The sequence below is a fragment of the Nanorana parkeri genome, unplaced genomic scaffold, assembly GCF_000935625.1.
Source record: "Nanorana parkeri isolate BGI_ZX_2015 unplaced genomic scaffold, ASM93562v1 scaffold1516, whole genome shotgun sequence".
Lineage (NCBI taxonomy): Eukaryota > Metazoa > Chordata > Amphibia > Anura > Dicroglossidae > Nanorana > Nanorana parkeri.
The window spans coordinates 276,716-297,595 of record NW_017307784.1 but is presented as its reverse complement, the minus strand read 5'-3'; the positions used below and the strand labels follow the sequence as shown (position 1 = coordinate 297,595).

Sequence of the window (20,880 nt, the reverse complement as noted above, 5' to 3'; positions counted from 1 at the left end):
AGATTCCTCCCATATACATCAGGATCCCCGTTCACTCCAGGAGACCTCTCCTTTTTCTCTCTCACGTTAGGAACCTCCCTTCCCATCACAAGCCCCCTTTCACATTAGGAGACCCCTCTATTTACATCAGAGTCCACTCTCTTACATTAGGAACCCCCTTTTACATCACAAGCCCCCTTCACATCAGGAGCCCTCTTCACATCAGCGTCCCCCCTTTACATCAAAGATCCCATTTCATATTAGAGTCCTCCCTTTCATATCAGCATTCCCCCTTCACATCAGAATCCTGCCTGCTCCATGGAAAGACATGACACTGTGTGAAGTTTTTAAGGTACCCACAAGGAAGCCAGAAGGCACCCTGGTTAAAAAAGGCTGGTTTAGGTAATGGGTCAGTCACCTCACTGGGAATGACAGAGATTAGATATTTGTATGTCCTGGGACTCCTCAGTCATCTGTATATCTCAGCTGTAGAGTCCAGTATTTGGCCAATTCAACACCAAACAAGGTGAAGGTAGGACAAGGTCGATGCCCAACACCTGCCGACTCATCTCAACTGAAAACAACAGTGTCTGTCCAAAAATATCTAACACAGGAGATTGCTGTTTCCCCGAGATTGCTCTGCCAGGGGTGTCAGTACAGTCTGATAGCACCCATCGATGCGAAGATTGTATCACTAGCCACCTGAAATCCATCATGTCGTGTCTACATGACAAACCTTAGTTTACAGGATGGCCAGATTACCACACTGGGAATGATGGAGTGGAGAGAAGTCCAGGGACTCTTTAGTCATCTGAACAGCTCAGCTGTAGAGTCCAGTCTTTGGTCAATTAAACACCAGACAAGGCGAAGGTTAGACAAATTCGAGGCCAAACACCTGCCGGCTCATTTCAAATTAATATAATAGTGTTTGTCTGAAAATATCCAAAACAGAATGGCTGCTTCCCCTGAGATTGCTCTGCTGGGGGTGTCAGTGCAGTCTGATAGCACCCATAGATATAAAGAACATATCAATAACCACCTAAAATCCCTCATACCATGTCTACAGGTACTTAAAAAGCAAAGCTAGGCAATCTGCAGGGGAAGCAACAGGTTCACTTAATCAAAACAAGCTACTTACAAATACTCTACGAATAATAGGAATCAAAACGCGTCAGAGCAGTAGGTCATTCACTTCTGACCATGGCTTTTAACTTGGAGTGTGGCTACTTTCCTTTCTACTAGTATAGGTCCACTTAATAGCTGCCCTCACCTCTTCCACTGGTTATTCTCACTTTCTGTTTGCACCCCTACTGCCCCATTTGCCCGATGGAGGGAAATACCTGGTGCTTCCTAGTGCGGGAGAACATAACTGTTACCATTTGATTGTTCCCATTATATACCACTCAGTGCCTGAGCTGCCATATATTTAGGGCCAAGTTCTGCTTTCTGCCTAGTAGTGTTACACAATGCTTGTGTCTTACTATTCCTTTTATCTCACTGCAATTCTATGGGAAGACAGTGGGGGTCTTTCACTTCGGCCCTAGGCTTCTCAATCGAGCAGTATATACAGTAGTAAGTGGTAAAGGGTATAGGTGGGCAGGGTGGGCATTGTAAGGGGGGGGGCAAAACAAATCTTGCACCAGGGCCCATTGTTCCATAGGTCCGCCACTGCGTCCTCTAATTGGACGAGGAAGGTAGGAGGGGTGGATGACATCAAGACCTCGAAGCTGTTCAATCAGAGAATGCTTTGTATTCATAAAAAGGAATAAAAGGAGTTTTCTGATTGGTGCTGATGCCGAGCGAGTGTCTCCCTGTGCTTAGTGTGCAGAGGGGAAACCACTGGTGCTGTACCCGGAAGATCATGGCTATCACTGTATGTAATGTGGACTGCCACAGTGATTCTCAGCTTCCCCATCAAAACCTCCGGAGATCAGATATGGATACTTACATCGAGCCAAGCTGGACCAATGAAACTTTTCAATAAAAATGATATCTAGAGTTTTGGTTTAATTTAATTAGGACATTCCTTACATCTTCTGGCCATGGGCAAAGCCACCAGAGCCTCTGGCCAATTGCAACGTACACCATGCAGTAATTTACACCAGCTAATCGGATCTGTGCACTCTAATTATAGTAAATCAATTCTGACTGGCTGCCCCCGGAATAGAGCATTTGGCACATCCATGTCTGCTCTTTACGCCACATTACTGAATCATTCTTGATGTTTATACATGTGAGTGATTTTCTGAGTGGAGCAGAATGGAGACTATTCATGAGAAACGCTCAATCAGATAACCTTCAATCACTTCTGTAATGCCGGCGTCTCTCTATCTTATGAATGGCCCTTGTCTACTCACAGAAATACACAGATTTACCATGAAGCTCTCTGATGAGCTGATAAACTGTATTTCTGGTTGACCAGTTGAAAATGTAATAACTTATAAGTGGCTGTGATGGCATGTTTTGACACTAGGTGCTTTGTAACAAACCAATAGCCACACATTGAGGAATCACCGCTTAAAACCAACTTTATTCAGATCCCGCCATGCCGCACAGTCCCTGCCTTCCATGCCCTCCACGCCATTCCACTATAGGGTGCTCTCATGCTTTTCCACTGCATTGGGTTCACATGGATACCAGGTTGAATAACACTACATGCCAGACACTTATCTATGGGTCCCCAGTGTTGGCGTAGGATCAGGGCTCTCTGTGATCCTGGCATGCATCTCAAGGTTCCATCCTGAACAGAGTGTATCTTAATTAGTACTGACACCATTTTTAAAAGGACTACATAATATATTTTCAGTGAACACATTTTGAGCTATTGTTAAAGTATTTAAAGTGTATGTAAAGGCAAACACTTTATTTTTACTATAAGAAAGGTGACGGAAGGGTTTCAATCCCGGTCAGGTTGTTTTTCCTATCTACTTCCCATTGGGATGATTTCACTTTATTTTCTGCCCAGGAGACCCAACAGAAAATGAGAAGAAATCTCCCCAATGAAGGAGAATTTCCATCTTAGACAGTTGTCATAGGAGCATATGTTCCCACTGGATTTACCTTCACTTCTTGCGCTGATAACGACTTTAAAAAGTTCAATCTCCATTCATATTCTGCCTTAGTGACAATGGTCACCAGGACACATAAAGGGGTGCCTTTACCCGATGGGAACACAGACCACAATAAAAAGTTGGGGGAAGGTCTAATTTTCCCCCACTCTATCCAAAACATTGGAAACATTTTGCCTTTACATACACTTCAAATAAGTATAACAAATATACTGTATATAACATATAGTTCAAAGTAATTTCTGATGAGACTTTCACATTTCACGTGTTTGCTCTTCCATAGTCTTGTTGTCAGTGTTATTTTAATTATTAAAACCTGGTGGGCTAAGTCATCCTTGGCTTCTTGTATGTCACGTATTCTCTAACAGTTAGATCTTCCTGCCATAATTCTGTCCACCTAAGAATTTGGGGTGCTCCAACCTACCTTGGTGTATTCCAGCGCCTCTAGCTACATTCTCCATAGTATAATTATAGTATAAAAACCTTTAACTTTCAACGATCAGACCATTTACAGATTAGGAGCCCAAAATTATGACTTGTTTTAAAAAGGTCAGGTGTCTTACCACCCATGCTCAGTAATTGATCGACCACCCTAAGACCAGCCATACATGTGTAGATTTAATTCCCCCATCCACGCTAAACAGCATTAATGGAGGAATGCCTCCGGCCGGCTATTGTATTGCAGTCACTATTTGGCCCACAATTTTCCACTTGGCTCCTACAATTTTGAAGTTGACTTCTGTGGTGCCGACATGGTGACCTATAACTTGAATTTCATCCAATTCAGCTGGAATCATCCAAAATCCAGACCGCCTTATGCAGATATCATACATTTAAAGCTGAACTCCAGAAATTGTATTTTCTGTATACTTATATTGTTCCAGTTTGGCTCAATGTAAGTATCCATATTGGATATCCAGAGGGCCACGGGGATATTGAAAATCACTCTAATAGTTTGCACTACATATTGTTGTGGGACCAGGGGTGCCCTCTTACATGGGGTCCGGCGGGCATGGCGGAGATTGTAGGGTCCTTCTTGGGATGATTCGGTGCCCGGCGGCTGGTTGCAGGTGCATGCATGCTTTTGTACATGCACGTTACGTGCGTACCTTACATGCGTGCACACGTGAGGTTGCCGTGGCCTATTAGTCACCTCAGGTGCTGATCATTGCCAGGGAGGGCCTTGCGAGCACACCTTCTCCCCTAGCCGTCGCATTGGTTCCCAGGGACCTGTAGCTTCCCCGTTGCCCAGACTACCGGGGCAATTGCTGGGTTAAAATCCCAGCCAGAGCCAAAACTTGTTGCCGAGTTATTCTGCCATTCCCAAAGCAGCTACGAAGCCTCATTTCCTGTTTCCTGCCTTCCTTCTCTGCTATTCGGATCTCCTGGTTATCGACCCCTGGCTTGTCCCCCTGTTTATGATACTCGCTGCCTGCCGGGACCCAGACTGTACTCTGTCAATGTATTTTGGCTCATCCTATCTTGTACCTCAGCCTGTACTCTCCTTCTGGTATTGTTCCCTGCTATTGGGGTCCACTTCAGCAAAGAGGGGGACTTCGCTCCTTCCCTAACACATATAGTGAAATCCATGATCTTCTGGATGTGGTTCCAAAGGCTTCCTCTCTACATACTGAGCACAGGGAGCAACTCCTGCAGCACCATTGACATCAGGGGCAATTGACATCACAATTTCCAACTCTTCTGATCAGAAAACACCTTTTATTGACTTAAATAAATACAAGGCATTTTCTAAATTGCGGCGGTGCTGAGTGAGGGACTCCCTGTGCTCCGAGAAGAAGCTGCTGGAGGCTCACATGGAAGATCACGGCTATCACTGTATGTAGAACAGACTAAAACAACGATTTTCAGAATCCCCTGGGGCCTTCCAAATATCAGATATGCAGAATTACAAAGAGCCAAGCTGGACCAATGGAACTATCCATATAAGATCACTCCTGGAGTTCTGTATTCATTTAATTAGGACATTCCTTACAACTCCTAGTCATGGTGAAAGCCACCAGCGCCTCTGGCCAAATACCATCTGTTACTAAAGGAAAGCAAATCACAGAGTCTTCACATTGTGAATACACATTTTTTAAATTCTTTCAGTTCTAATTAAATGAATTAGCACATTTCAATGTTAATTATGATCCTCTTTTATATACTGCAGCACTTGTTACATTTGTTGTCCTGTTATTGGGAAAACACAGCATGTGAGAATTTAATAAGAGTCTGAGATCTCATGAGTCATTATTGGGACTCATTATCTCTTTTCTCTATATCCTCAAGACCGATAAACCTTTAAAGAATATACTTCTTGCTGACAGGGCCGGTGCTAGACTATTTTGCGCCCTAGGCAAAACCAGTTACTGCACCCCCCAAGCACCTCCCCACCAAGAGAGATGGGGGTGGGGGGGGGGTGAGTGATCGAGGCTGCTCCCTAGGCAGCAGTGCATCCTAGGCGGCTGCTTAGTTTGCCTAGTGGCAGCACCGGCCCTGCTTGCTGACTGTTTTCCATTTTTTTTTTAAAATCAATATTTAAATAAAATCTGTTCGTCAACATTGATATTAACATCCCGATCTATATTTTATTTTTTTTACACAGCAACAATGTAAAAAATGTGTCAGTCATTTATGAACAGAACCTGAAAACTAGCTCAGTCATGAAGGGGTTTAAAAAATGTTTTCGTTAGGAATTTTAAGATTATTCTAAAAAAAAAATTCCAATCAGATTGCCAAATAAAAAACTGCCAATATATCTGTGAGGGGTTCTCATTTATTCAGGTCATGGTATTTAGCTTGTTGTAGTCAGTCACATTCAACTGGACTTGTCCAATTACATTTTTACAAACAACAAGTTGCCAAAATTAACACTTTGTAGTGATCAATATATACAAAAATCTAAATTTTAGATTTAATGGGCCTTCATGTTTACTTACCAGGGTGAGCTTCCTTTCCAGTCTGACCGCGTTGGGGATCTTGTCATAGTTATGGATCTCTTGATAGGCCTTATGTAGCTTCCAGGCTATCCTGCTATAACAGGTGATAATGGTTGCAGCCGGAGTGACTGTGCACAGTAGGAACATGCTGACGATGAATGAGAATCCATTGGTGGAATTCTGGAACTCAGCCCAGGCGATGGTGCAAGAGACCCCAAATGGTTCAGGCCCGTAGTGGCCCCAGCCAACCAACGGGAATATTGCCCACAGCAATGCGTACAGCCATATGCCAGCTAATAGGATGTAGATGGATTTCTTCTTAATCGTATTGCCTGCAAAACACAAGTAACAGTTCCAAGAGATAATAATACTTCTCAGGAGATTCTGGAGAATGTCAAGATTCTAAAGCTGGCTACCTAGATAGCAAGTAATTGAGCTGCAAGTTTGAAAATGACTTGCTAAACTATTGCAGACTTGCCAAGCTTCACAATTTTGTTGCACAATTACAGCAAGTCTGCATTGCAAGTCTCCAGACCAGCGAGCTTGCAGAGCTCTTGCTAAGACCTGCAGGACTCTTGCTGTAGACTTGCCAAGCAAATTTGCTACAAATTCAAAAAGTGTCACCCAGAGCTTGTGCTGCGAGTGTTCTGCAAGTCTACAACCTGCCAGGGAATGTGTGCAGCAAGTTAACAAAAATTACAATTTCACCCCGCCACAAATTTGTAGCCAGTTATCCTTGCTATCTGGGTATAAACCTCAGGTCATGGTTGGACATGATTGGATTATGGTTGGACATGATTGGATTATGGTTGAACATGATTGGATTATGGTTGAACATGATTGGATTATGGTAAGACATGGTTGGATTATGGTAGGACATGATTGGATTATGGTAGGACATGATTGGATTATGGTAGAACATGATTGGATTATGGTTGGACATGATTGGATTATGGTTGGACATGATTGGATTATGATATTATAATGGGGGTGGGGCGAAAAAAAATGTCTGCCCCGGGCGCCCAGAACTCTGGTTACGCCACTGTTTGAAGTGCAGATTGGACCAGCCTTTAGATGAGATTGCTTTGGCTAAATTGAGGCAAAACACGAATGCTCAGGTGGCCTTAGCATTCATGGTCTCAAAACTGTCCAATGAATCATTCCCCATGAGACAATGGTCAAAAAGTACCCTCTGCTTGTTCCATATTAACAAGAGTGTAAACCAATCTGGCTAAAAACAGGTCAGCAGTCAATTTAAGGTAGCTTCAGATATGTTTTTTTGCGATAAGTGCATGCATTCCACGTAATGTGTACGTATTACACCTGACTTGCAACAAAGTTACAGTGTACAGTCTGGTCACTGAGGCAGAGGAGACTGAGGAAAGACTTCATCCTGACTGAAACAGGTTGATGGTATCATCTCAGCCTAGGCAAAGTCACCTGACTTGAATCCAAGGATTGCTTTTTTTCGGCAGATAAACAGTGGCAGTCCCTTCAAAGGTACATAGAAAACAATTGCTATCTATGTGCCCTGTTTGCACCACAATTCTGCATTCAGATGGGTTGTGGTGCGGTGTAAGAACATGCGGACATTCAGCTGTGTTGAACACAAATGGCATTCAAACTTAGAGCTTGCAGAGAGCTAGTCCAGATGCCAAAAGTGCATTTAAGGGCATCCTGGCCCATGTTTATTCATCACCGTTGGATCAGACATAAAACAAGAGTTCTCCTGGCAGATGGTCTCTGTGTCAGCACAATCCAGTACAGAACATCCATCCTCCTGGCTTATTATGAGACAATTTGGGTCTGCTTAGACCCACAGGCAGTCCCTCTACGGCCTGCATGCAGTCTCTCTCTCAGCCTCCATTCAAATTTAAGCATGAGCTTTTTTTAGGTGACATTGAAACAGTATTTTTTGGACATTTGTGTGCTCATTTTTAAGAGTTTTCAGTCTTAAACATTGTTCTTTTAGTCAATGGAAAGCTAATAACTAGGAGGAGGATATGGTTGTTGGGTACAAAATTGTGCGAAAAAGCCTAAAAAGTCTATGGGGCCCCAAAATGCCCAAAAAGAGAAGCTCATGTATTTTTTCAGTTATGAGTTTTTTTGAGTCATTTACAAAAATGGGATTCTTCATGTTGAATGTTGTTGCGCTTCAGTAAACACGAGACAGAACTCTCAGGTGTGAATGCGGACTGAAACACCCCCACGCCACTCATCCCACAGAAGACTTAAATTGAACCACAAGTGGTGTGGCAAGTGCTCATACTGCTACACAGACCTTTCACTGCCACCACCTTATCTCATATAATGCCACAGTCTAGGCCAGTGATGGGGAACCCGAGTGCCAAAACTGGCAAGATCTCTGACTCATTACGTCAGTCTGGTGACTTGCCAGTAAGGGATTTGGACAACATGGCGCTAATGGTGACAGTTTCAGTCCGGCTTTCGCCCCCTACACTCCACTGAAACCGCCCTCCTAAAACTCACTAATGACTTACTAACTGCTAAAAACAATGGCCACTATTCCTTACTCTTGCTATTAGACCTTTCTGCTGCTTGTGACACTGTGGACCACCTGCTCCTCCTCAAAAAACTCCACTCGCTTGGCCTACAAGACTCTGCTCTTTCGTGGTTCTCCTCCTACCTATCTAAGCCCTTCTTTAGTGTCACCTACAAATCTATCTGTCCTTAGACCCCTCCTCTTCTCTATCTACACCTCTTCCCTTGGTCAGGTAATAACCTCACATGGCTTCCAATACCATCTCTATGCCGATGACACTCAAATTTACCTCTCTACTCCGCAACTCTCCCCCTCAGTGTCCTTGCGTGTCACTAATCTAATAACTGACATATCCGTCTGGATGTCGCAACACTTCTTAAAACTCAACCTTTCAAAAACTGAACTCATGATATTTCCTCCCCCCCTGTACACCTTCCCCCAACTTTTGCCTTGAGATTGATAATACAACTATCCAGCCCTCCCCCCATGCCAAGGCCTTAGGTGTCATCCTTGACTCGGACCTCACCTTTCTTCCCCACATCCAATCACTATCCAAATCCTGCCGCCTTCACCTTCGTAACATCTCCAAAATACGCCCCTTCCTCCCCAATGACACCGCAAAATTACTCATCCACTCCCTTGTTATCTCTCGTTTTGACTATTGCAACTCCCTCCTCATTGGCCTTCCACTACACAAGCTCCTCCCCCCCTCAGTCCATCATGAATGCAGCCGCTTGACTCATTCACCTAACCAACCGCTCAGTGTCTGCAACCCCCCTCTGCCAATCCCTGCCCTGGCTTCCTGTAGCCCAAAGGATACAATTCTAAATATTAACAATGACTTACAAAGACATCCACAACTCTGCCCTGGCTATATCTCAAACCTCGTCTCAAAGTATCACCCTAACCGTCCCCTCCGCTCCTCCCAAGACCTCCTGCTTTCCAAATCCTTATCAACTCCTCCCATGCTCGCCTCCAGGACTTCTCTAGAGTCTCTCCTATCCTCTGGAACTCTTTACCCCAACCTGTCCGTCTATCTCCCACTCTGACTGCCTTTAGGCGATCCCTTAAGACTCATCTCTTCAGGGAAGCCTATCCTACCTCAACCTAAACGCTCAACCATCACGTTCTCAAAGAATTTATCCCCACACAGCTCCCTCCTCATGTATCACTTGCCCCACCCCCACCCCCCTTTTAGATTGTAAGCCCTCAGGGGCAGGGCCCTCCTTACAATCTTGTCTTGAATTGTGATTGTAATGTCTTCCTTATATTGTAAAGCACTGCGCAAACTGTTGGCGGTATATAAATACTATTTACTATAATAATATTTGTACAGAACAAAGTGAATGGGGATAATACCACAATATGGCCTCTAGGTGGAGCTGAGGATCATCGGAAATAAATACCTGTTAGTAGGGAGATACAATGTAACAATTCAAGAGATTGCTGAACGGACTGAACATATAAATGTAACAAATGATACTACGGGATAGTAATGGTTACATTTATATGCTCATTCCCTCCAGCAGTCTCTTGAATTGTGACAGTGTATCTCCTTGCTAACATGTATTTATTTCCTATGATCCTCCACTCCATCTAGCGGCCATATTTTACCCATACGTTCTGTTCTTTATGAATATATCTATTGAAGAACATTTGACCAGGAGGGTAATTACACTAAGAACATTCGTTTTTGCCCTTTTAACAGCTGGATAATGCACACAGAACAAATGTACATGCAGTTTCTCTCAATGAAAAGGCTATGCACAATTTTTAGAACTGGACCCCTTGGGCCTATAACTAGCATGAGTAATAGGTGTAGAAATATGAATTATAGTATCCTAAAGGATGTAAGAAAAGACACCTATGTTCTGCATTGGACTTATTTAAAGGTGTACCTTGTAACTTACACTTAGTAATGGCTATTGGACTCACTTTCTGAGTGGTCTGTCTGAGGAGAGACCCCCCCCTACTCCACAAGTACTATATATCCCAACTTAGCATCTATATTATTAGCATATACTGTATGATGTCATATTGTGAATCTTCTTACTTACGGGACCTTGTGGTTGTGCTGGTCACCAGATAGCGGATTATTGCCATTGCCGTCAAAGTCATCATACTGGCTACTCCAAAGAAGAATCCCATCAGAGCATAATACAGACAAGTTGGATGTCCACCAATCCAGGCATGATTCCAGGCAGAGGCAATAGCCAGGGGGTACATGGAGATGGCCATGCCAAAGTCCGTTATGGCTAAGTTTATTGAAAGGAGGTCTGGGGACTTCAAGTGGGTTTTACATTTTACCGCTGTGGCGAGTACGGCCAGATTCCCCAGTGCACTCAAAATGGCTGCAGAAAAAGAGATTACAATGAGTAGGAGTGTTGTACAAGAGGGCCTCATATACAGTACAATTAGTATTCATTACAAAGTAGGATGGTCCCTCTTTGCCTGTCCATGTTACTGCCTGGGTGACGTTGACACTCCCTATTGACTGTCCAGTGGAAGGGTCCTCTCAGGATCCAAAACACTGCACAGGGTGATGCCATGAATATGTGACCGGTCGGCATGGGCACAGACTGCAGCATTGGACCATCGGTCACCACACCCGGAAGCAGAGCAAGGAACACAGACCAGTGGGTGGGGGTGTGCGATGAAGTGATGGGAGGAAGGATTGTGATTCAGGGAGCGCAGCCTACATACTTAGAATGTCAGTTTTTTATCCAGGCAATGCTGCAATGCATCAGGTCAGCCAACTCCCTCTTGGTACATATCCTGTCCACAATCTGGTGCCCTGGGAACCCCTGCTAGTGATGCAGGAGAGGAGTTCCCAAACACACTCGCTACAACCTCCTTACTGTGTCTCACGTTTGGAAAACCTTACGTAAAAATATGACAGTAAACCTTCACACAGCCACCAATCAGACTCAAACCTACCCTGGAAGGTGAATCGTGATTGGTGCCGCAAGAAGCAGAGAAAGAAATGATTTGCTCAGCACAGACTCCCAATACCTCTGTGAGGTGACCTCCAGGTTCTTGCTGTCCTGGAACGTCTGGAATTTTATTTTACCATTAAGTGTATAGACAACCTGTATTTCTTTTTAGCTGGCTGGTGTACATCCATGTTCTTCAGTTCAGAGTGCTCTTGAAGGGGAACTATAAGGGCCCCCTTCATACCTATGTATGTCCCCCACCATGTGTTCACATAACAGTGCATGGGGCCCTTTAGTTTTGGGTGGACTATGGAAGGGATAGCATTGCTGTCAGCCTTTTATAGCCAGATCCTCAAATGGAGAGATTCACCATCTGTCTCGGTTCCGATGATCATTCACACAGGGACAGGGACCTAAGGGAGAATCCAAAATTTTGAGTTGCCCCCAGAACAGGAATATGAGGGAATGCAACTGGGGACACTTGTTACGGCAGAACAGAGCAGGAATACAGGGGGGAATGCTTCCAATGGGGACACTCGTTACAACAGAATTTTCTTCCGATGGGGACACTTGTTACGGCAGAACAGAAAAACAGAACAGGAATACAGGGGGGGGGGGGGCTTTCAAAGGGGACACTTGTTACAGCAGAATAGAAAAGGAATACAGGGAGGGGAAGCTTCCAATGGGGACACTTGTTATGCCAAATGAATACTTTGTAGACCAAAGCCTTCTCTACGCCTAGTGAAACTCATTACGTGGTTCATTTGTATGGGGAAGCTGGGGCTGACCTTACCCTAGCCGTGTCAGCATTATCCATTCCTCTGCTGTTTGTGTATACATCCTATTACTCGCTCTATTACATAGCGTGTCTTCCTTTTTTAATGAGAAAGCCGGAGAAAGGAAGCTGAGAGCCTTGAAGTCAAGGTTTCCTTGATATGAATTCCATTTTCCAAGAATATATTCCAACATTTCTTTATTTCATGTTCAGTTCCCCCGCTGCTCTCATCATCCATCTCATTTTCTGGATCAATTCACCCGACCTTCACCACACCTACACCAACGCGCCCCCCTTCATATATACCTTTTGTGTCTCTTTTCACATTAATGACCATGAATGGATTTCCATGCTGCAAAGTATCTTTCCATCCTCTTATTGTAGAAAGCTCCATGGCTTATTCACCAAGATAGGCGTTATCTTTAACCATTTCATTTTACTCAAGTTAAAGCCCAACTCCAGGTTGACGCAAGACCTACCCTCGGCGCAGCCCGCTCTTCTTTCAGCATCCACACATTTGCATGTTGTTTTTTTAATTCTGAATATGAATAATTTTTTGGTGATGTCTATAGTCCGGTCACCTGGTGTCCTGGGTTCCTCTACGACGTCCTGGCGGGCAGCCCAAAATGATGAAGAGAATGGTGCCCGCATAATGACACGAGTGCTGTTCCCTTCAATATTTTTTTTAAAATAACCTTTATATTGGGTTTTATGAGAAACTACTATCTATCTATCTATCTATCTATCTATCTATCTATCTATCTATCTATCTATCTATCTATCTATCTATCTATCTATCTATCTATCTATCCCATATCTATCTATCCCATATCTGTCTGTCTGTCTGTCTGTCTGTCTATCTACTTTTACAAATAATCATTTAATACAGGGTGCACCAAACAATTTTCAGAGCTCTATGGGGTTTCTTCCTGCACCCTCACCTTCAATCCCAGGCTCCGCTGCCACATCCTCGGCCTGGGACCGAGGAGGGTGTCAGGAGGAAGATGGGAGGGAGATCAGCATCATCCTCCTTGCTGATCCCCCTCCGTTCTGTGAATGCAGAAGTGATGTGCATTACATCACTTCCGCATTCACCTGTCAGTCATCTGGCTGCTATAGCCAGAGAGAAGAAGCTGATGAAGCAGATCTGTGCTTCATCAGCTTCTTTTGGGGTCCCCAAGTGACATTAGGGGTCTTAAAGACCCCTAATGTCTCCATAAAGAGGACCTGTCAGTGTGCCTGTGCTATCACATAGTGGGATTGTTATCCCCCTATATAATAGCAATAACATTAAGTGAAAAAAAAAAAAAAAATCTTAAAAGTCACATATAAAAAATTTTCAAAAAACAAAACAAACGTTTTTTTAATGCCCCCACCCCCACGTATATGCATATATAAACGTAAATACGTGACAATTGCGGTACACATGTTACATATCGCCGTGAACGTCGCAGTGAGAGCAATAATTTTAGGGGCATTAATCACTGAAAACACTAAACTGATGAGCGGTAAAAGCTTGTAAAGCGTCACCTATGGCCAATTTTGCGTAATGTCATTTTTTGAGGTTTCACGGGCGCGCATAATTTTAAGGCTTGACATGTTTGATGTCTATTTACCCGACGTGACCCCGACTTTTCTCTTTTACCAAAAAATTGGGTATTATTAAATGTTTCATAATTTAATATAGGAGAAACAGGTTTTTTTTCAAAATTTACAGTAATTTTTCCTTAATATAATAAAAAATAAAACCCCCAGTGGTGATTAAATACCACCAAAAGAAAGCTCTCGGTGTCTATAAAAAATGGTATAAAATTAATTTCAGTACAGTGCTGCATGACGGAATAAATGTCAGTCAAAGTACCGCAGCGCTAAATACTGAAAAATGGGCTGGATGGGAAGGGGGTGGAAACACCGCAGAATTCAAGTGGTTAAAAGAGACACAACTGTCCCCTATCAGGCAGGCTTTCTCTAATTGAAACCTTAGACAAACTTATACAGAGAGAGGTGGCCGAAGTCACTGATTTATTCACAGTGAAATCAGAGGAAGCAATTTCAGTCCAGGAGAGGAGCTGCTACATGGGTGCAAGGCCTTATCACTGCTTTCCGTTAGGGAGATTCACCCTGCCTATGTGTCACTGAAGTGAAAGAAAATCCCACCTTTTGGGTTGTCACCAGAACAGGAATAGATGGGAAATCTTCCACTGGGGACACTAGTTCTGGTGACCACCAGAGATTTTCCTCACTCTTTTTTTCATCATTTTTTTTATTTATTTATTATTGATTTATTTTATTATTTTATTTATTATGTATTTATTTCAATATTTTGTTCTGGTTAGTTATGTATTCATTTATGTATTATATATTTATTTGTTTGTTTGTTTATTTTTCTACCCAGGATTCCGTGCAATGGCAGTCGTGTTCATCCCTGACCTTATCTAATTTTGTATCCAGTTCACTAAACCCTGCCAGCGGTTTCCCGGGGCCGCATTCATTTCCACATAATTAAAACGACCTCATTCTGAGTTGATTGATCAGGATTGATCAGGTAAACCGACATCAGAGAAGAGACGGATAAGCGCGTTGTGTGAAGAGTGTCAAGGATTCTACTGCTGAGATCTCTGCTGTGCCCATTATGAGGGGTTCCCACTCTCTTGTTGACTCTATTGGTGAGATCTCTGCTGTGCCCATTATGAGAGGTTCCTGCTCTCTCAGGGACTCTACTGGTGAAATCCCATCTATGCCCACTAACAGAGGTCCCAACTCTCTCTTGGGGACTCTGTTGGTGAGATCTCTGCTGTGCCCATTATGAGGGGTTTCCACTTTCTCAGGGACTGTACAGGTGAAATCCCTCCTGTGCCCATTATGAGGGATTCCCACTGTCTCTTGGGGGTCTGTATTGGTGAGATCTCTGCTGTGTCCATTATGAGGGGTTCCCTCTTTCTCAGGGACTCTACTGGCGAAATCCCATCTATGCCCACTAACAGAGGTCCCAACTCTCTCTTGGGGACTCTGTTGGTGAGATCTCTGCTGTGCACATTATGAGGGGTTTCCACTTTCTCAGGGACTCTACTGGTGAAATCCCTTCTGTTCCCATTATGAAGGATTCCCACTCTCTCTTGGGGACTCGATTGGTGAGATCTCTGCTGTGCCCATTATGAAGTGTTCCCACTTTATGAGGTGGCCAGGAATACAGTGGTGAATGATAGCAAGGAAAGGACTAAAGACCTAATGACTGAACTTCTACCTTCCCCATTAACTCATCCACCCGCCCACAGGGATTACCTGTTGCATCACTTGCCCCCCCCCCTTGCCATGAACTGTATTGTAACTGTACTATCTCCCTCCATTTTGTAAAGCATGGTGCACACGGTTGGCACTTTATAAATCCTGTATAATAATAATAATAATCGAAAATGTTACAGTCATGGCCCAGAATATTGGCACCCCTGTATTTCTGTCAGATAATGCACCACATTGCGCAGAAAATTGTTGCAATGACAAATGTTTCGGCATTCTCATGTTTATTTCTTTTGTTTGTATTGGTATGACACAAAAAAGTGGAGAGAAAAAAAGCCAAATCTGACACATTCCACGCAAAACTCCAAAAATGGACTGGACAAAATGATTGGCACCCTCAATTAATATTTGGTAGCACAAATAAATAAAAAAAATTACTGAAATAAATTGCTTCCTGTAACCATCAATGAGTGTCTTACACCTCTGTACAGGAATTTTGGAGCACTCTACTTTCGCCAACTGCTCCAGGTCTCTCAGATTGGAAGGGTTCCTTTTCCCTCCACAGGAGCTCTATGGGATTCATATCTGGACCCATTGCTGGCCAGTCCAGTACTCTCCAGTGCTTTATCTGAAACCATTTCTGGGCGCTTTCTGACGTGTGCTTTGGGTCTTTGTTCTGCTGTAAGACCCATGATCTCTGACGGAGACCCAACTTTCTGACACTGGGCCCTACATTGCACCCCAGAATTCTTTGGTAGTCTTCAGATTCCATAATGCCATGCACACAGTCAAGACATCCAGCGCCTGAAGCAGCAAAGCAACCCCAAAACATCAGTGACCCCCCACCATGTGTGACCTGTACGGACTGTATTTTTTTTCTTTAAATGCCTCATTTCTTTTTCTGTAAACAGTAGAATGATGGACCAAAAAGCTGTCATTTTGTGTCATACCAATACAAACAAAAGAAATAAACACGAGAATGCCCAAACATTTGTCATTGCAACAATTTTCTGTGCAAAGTGGTGCATTATCTGACCGATATTTTTGGCCATGACTGTGTATGGTCAATCGACAGAGATAAATGTATGTATGTATCATCACAAATACAGCAGAGAATACTCATGGAACAGAAACAAAAAAACAATATTGTATAATAGTGACGATAAAGAAAACAAAATAAAATAAACAATAAAGGAAATAAAATATTCATAACAATCACATTCCATTCCAAATTCGCACCTTTCAGGATCCCTGATGTAACTTCTCTTCTACTTAGTGAAAACCTATCAGCGCCCCTTATGGGATTTTCTCCTCATGCTACAATCCGAGCTCTGTCCTGGAGTCATGTTTGTCAACATCGTGCCTGACCACATTAGTACTTTATTCATTTCAACATTGGAGGAACGGTCACTGAAACTGTCAAACAGGCGTCTGCTTGTTCTTACCACATATTGCATGTGACATGTTTCACATAAGATAACATAAATCACATCATTAATGTGTCCGCTAACCAGATTGTTAAAAGGCTTTATGATCTTATCATGTGAGCATCACCCAAATAAGCATAACCAGGGAGTCTGGCTGGCCAGCTTCTGAATGATCCAGCGGTATGTAACCAAGTGCTACCGTGTTTCCCCGAAAGTAAGACCTAGCCCGAAAGTAAGACCTAGCGCTATCTTCAGGGATTTCTTTAATATAAGACCTCCCCTGAAAATAAGACCTAGTTCGGTGGTAGGTTTTATATTACAGAAATCCCTGAAGATAGCGCTAGGTCTTATTTTCGGGTAGCTACACATACCCTGTTTCCCCAAAAATAAGACCTACCCTGAAAATAAGACCTAGTTGCGACCATTCCCGGGGTCGGTGGTGGCATAAGGGGGAACTTGAAGTGCCGCGGGAGAGGCGGGAGAGAATCAGCGGTGCCAATAAAGCCAGCGCTAGAGAAAGCGAGGCGGCACCGTGAATCAGGGGTGCCAATAAGGCCAGCGCTAGAGAAGGCGAGGCGGCACCGGAGGGAGCAGAGCCGCATAAGCCGATGCCTCCTCTATAGTGCCGGCTCCTGTCACTGGCGGAGTGATACTAAATGCAGGGGAGCCTGTGAGGAATCGATAGTAAAAGCGCGCTTCGCTCATTGTGGCCAGTGATTGGTTAGCAAATTGCTCTTGGAAAGGTACGGCACCCCTGATTGCCCTGATCACCATGTTTTTGTACATGAATACATGTAGACTTTTCTACATAAATACGTGTGGGTTGTTGTACATAAAAAAAAAAAAAGACCTACCCCGAAAATAAGACCGGGTATGTTTTTTTGAGCCAAAAAAAATATAAGCATGAAACATGGTACAACTGAATTCTAAATGTAAAGACCAGCCGCAGCTCCCGCCCCGCCCACACGCCGGCCACAGCTCCCGCCCCGCTCACACGCCAGCCCGCCCGATGGAAGCGGCATATCATCCGCCAACTTCGGGACCGGCAACAGCACGCCACCTTCCGGGACCTCGTCCAGTCCGGTGAGTACTCCTCCCCCAGCCCGGTAAGACATCCCCCGAAAATAAGACCTAGTGTCTTTTTTCGTGCAAAAAAATAAAATAAGATGGTGTCTTATTTTCGGGGAAACACGGTATGTATCTTTTTCATTCTAATAGGTGACAAAACTTTCCCAATAGTTGGTGCTTTTTTGGCAACAAAATGTACTCCAGGTGTCAAATCTAGGGATGTTCAGATACCAGGTACAGTACTTGCTGGAAGTACAAGTACAGATACTTTTCCAGCTCCCAGACTAGAGAAAAATGTAAAAGTTAGGAGGCAGCTGTCATTTGTAAGGAGCACACGGAGCTCCTGGGATTTGTACATCTCTGTTTTAATGTATGATTTTTTTTTGTATATAAATATATATTAGGGATGCACCAACACCATTTGTGAGCATCCTTCCCACTGACCACCGATGTAAGGAGCATTCTTCTCACTGACCACCGGTGTAAGGAACATTCTTCTCACTGACCACCAACGTAAGGAGCGTTCTTCTCGCTGACCACCAATGTAAGGAGCATTCTTCCCACTGACCACCAATGTAAGGAGCATTCTTCTCACTGACCACCAATGTAAGGAGCGTTCTTCCCACTGACCACCAATGTTAGGAGCATTCTTCTCGCTGACCACCAATGTAAGGAGCATCCTTCCCACTGATCATCAATGTAAGGAGCATTCTTCTCTCTGACCAACACTGTAAGGAGCATTCTACCCACTGACAACCAATATAAGGAACATTCTTCTTACTGACAACCAATGTAAGGAACATTCTTCCCACTGACAACCAATGTAAGGAACATTCTTCCCACTGACCACCAATGTAAGGGACATTCTTTTTACTGACAACCAATGTAAGGAGCATTCTTCCCACTGACCACCAATGTAAGGAGCATTCTTCCCACTGACCACCAACATAAGAAACAATATTCTCACTGACCATCAGGCTAATATACCATGAACTGTAGATTTAGTAATTCTTAACAGGAGTTTCTTGAGACCAGAAAGTTATTTTAGGGGTTGCTCCATATTAAAAATATGAATAAAGGATGTTCTAGCATGTGAAAATCACCAATCGAAGGACTTGTCTCTTTTTTCAACCTGACTAACTATGTAACACTGCAATACTTTGAAGGGTGAATAAAAAAAATGTTGGTGTAATATAAATGTATAAACAGTATTTATGTATTATTTATGGGTCTAAAGCAGTGGTTCTCAACCTGTGTAACCTCAGGACCCATATTTGTTCTATGTCATTAAGTCGCGACCCAAACCGCACTGCAATGGAATGCACAGCATTTGTGTACCGCTCGTTTCAGTGCGGGCGTACGAACTGTGGGTGGTAGGGGATTTTTGGGTACCATTCAAATGAATGGCAACGCAACACACCTCCCACATCAGAATGCATGGTAGGTGCAATTGCCTGGTACAGTGCGTTAATCGCACAGGACTGTGTGATTAACTCACTGTACACAGCCCCTCGAAAACACTGACATACATACACAACCACAGACAACAAAAAAAATAATTACGGTCCACCCAGTCTCCCTACCTTACAAGAACTTCAGTGGATCCTCAGCCTTGGAACCAGTGTGGGGTTTTGTGTTGCGACGGAGCTCCATCCATGCATGCATTGCTTGTACAGCTCCCTTGCGTGCCCTGTACAGGTGCTGGGAGCCAGAATGTGACATCACTCCGGTCCAGGCACCTCTATGGGACAAATGGGTGAGCTATAAGCAATGCACATGTGACTGGAGCTCCCTCGCAGCCATAGCCCCCATCCTATCCCACCTCAAGCTGACATTCCACGGGCAGCATAGTATGAATGGCTGTTTGGCATGAGAGCTGACAGTGCTGTGCTGGGGGGGGGGCTAAGAAGCCTCTCACCAAGAAAAGTGGAAGGCATGCGGCGACCCACTGAACAAGGACTCGCGACCCATTTTGGGTCACGACCCACCAGTTTAGAACCAAGGGTCTAAAGTGTATATATATATATATATACTGTATATGTGACATCTGAGCTGTATATAAGGTCAGAAGGATGTGATCTTGCCTCGGGAGACATGAATAAAAGACAATAGTGAATACTTCTGGCTAAACTTTCCTTATACTCCAACTTTCTGTACCATGTTATAAGAGCACTGAGAAAATCCCGGGATGGACTACAATCTCACGTTTAGTTTACTAATTTGTATTAAGATTGTAGTCCATCCGGGAGTGAGCTTGGAGCGGTGACTACGTTACAACACACACAGGGACCATGGGGGAACACAAGTAGTCACCCTCCAGAAGGAAGGACAGTGTCAGCACCAATTCAGAGATGATTGGAGGATCTACAGACGAGTGATACACAAATAAGATACATTGCTGTTCATAGTTAAGATACTTCGATGTATTTTTAAGATTTAACGCCGGAGTTTAGTGTCACTTTAACCCGGACAATTCTGCTGTCTGTCAAAGAGAATTCTACATGCAGTCCCGGAAGACACATCGTGCGATCTGATTAGATCTCAGGAAATAATTTCTCTGCTTGATCCAATTTCCATATTCATGACAACCTGACGCCAGTTGGAGGTGACTCCAAACTTTGTAACGATCAACCTGAATGTAGCACATTGTGCAACGTGATGTGATGTGTGTTGTTGTGATGTTCAGCCTGAATGTAGCAGATTGTAGTATGCGATGTTGTAATGTGTGTGGTGTCTTTCATCTCTTACCAATCGCCGGAAGTCCGCCGTCTATGGTCCACTTACCTACAATCAACAAGAAGATCCCGGCTGCATAGTCCACCAGTGGATGGAGAGTAGACACATATTTGTCCTCCATGGTCCAAATTTTGGAGATGGAGTTCTAAGCCATTTGCTATGGATGTGCCCTCATGGTCCTGTCTATAGTCATAGGGACTTGGCTGGAGAGGCGT

At 43.8% G+C, this 20,880-nt stretch overlaps 1 protein-coding gene across 1 annotated transcript in view; it reads right to left on the bottom strand.

Annotated features, from left to right (window-relative positions):
* LOC108798598 (opsin-5-like) overlaps positions 1 to 20,786 on the bottom strand; it is a 21,942-nt gene extending 1,156 nt beyond the window's left edge. The window contains exons 1-3 of the mRNA XM_018570357.1: positions 20,714 to 20,786; positions 10,547 to 10,840; positions 5,987 to 6,318 (exon numbers count right to left, since the gene is read on the bottom strand). Coding sequence (XP_018425859.1) covers positions 5,987 to 6,318; positions 10,547 to 10,840; positions 20,714 to 20,786 — 699 coding nt within the window. The remainder of the gene's footprint in view (positions 1 to 5,986; positions 6,319 to 10,546; positions 10,841 to 20,713) is intronic.
* Between the last annotated feature and the right edge of the window lie 94 nt (positions 20,787 to 20,880).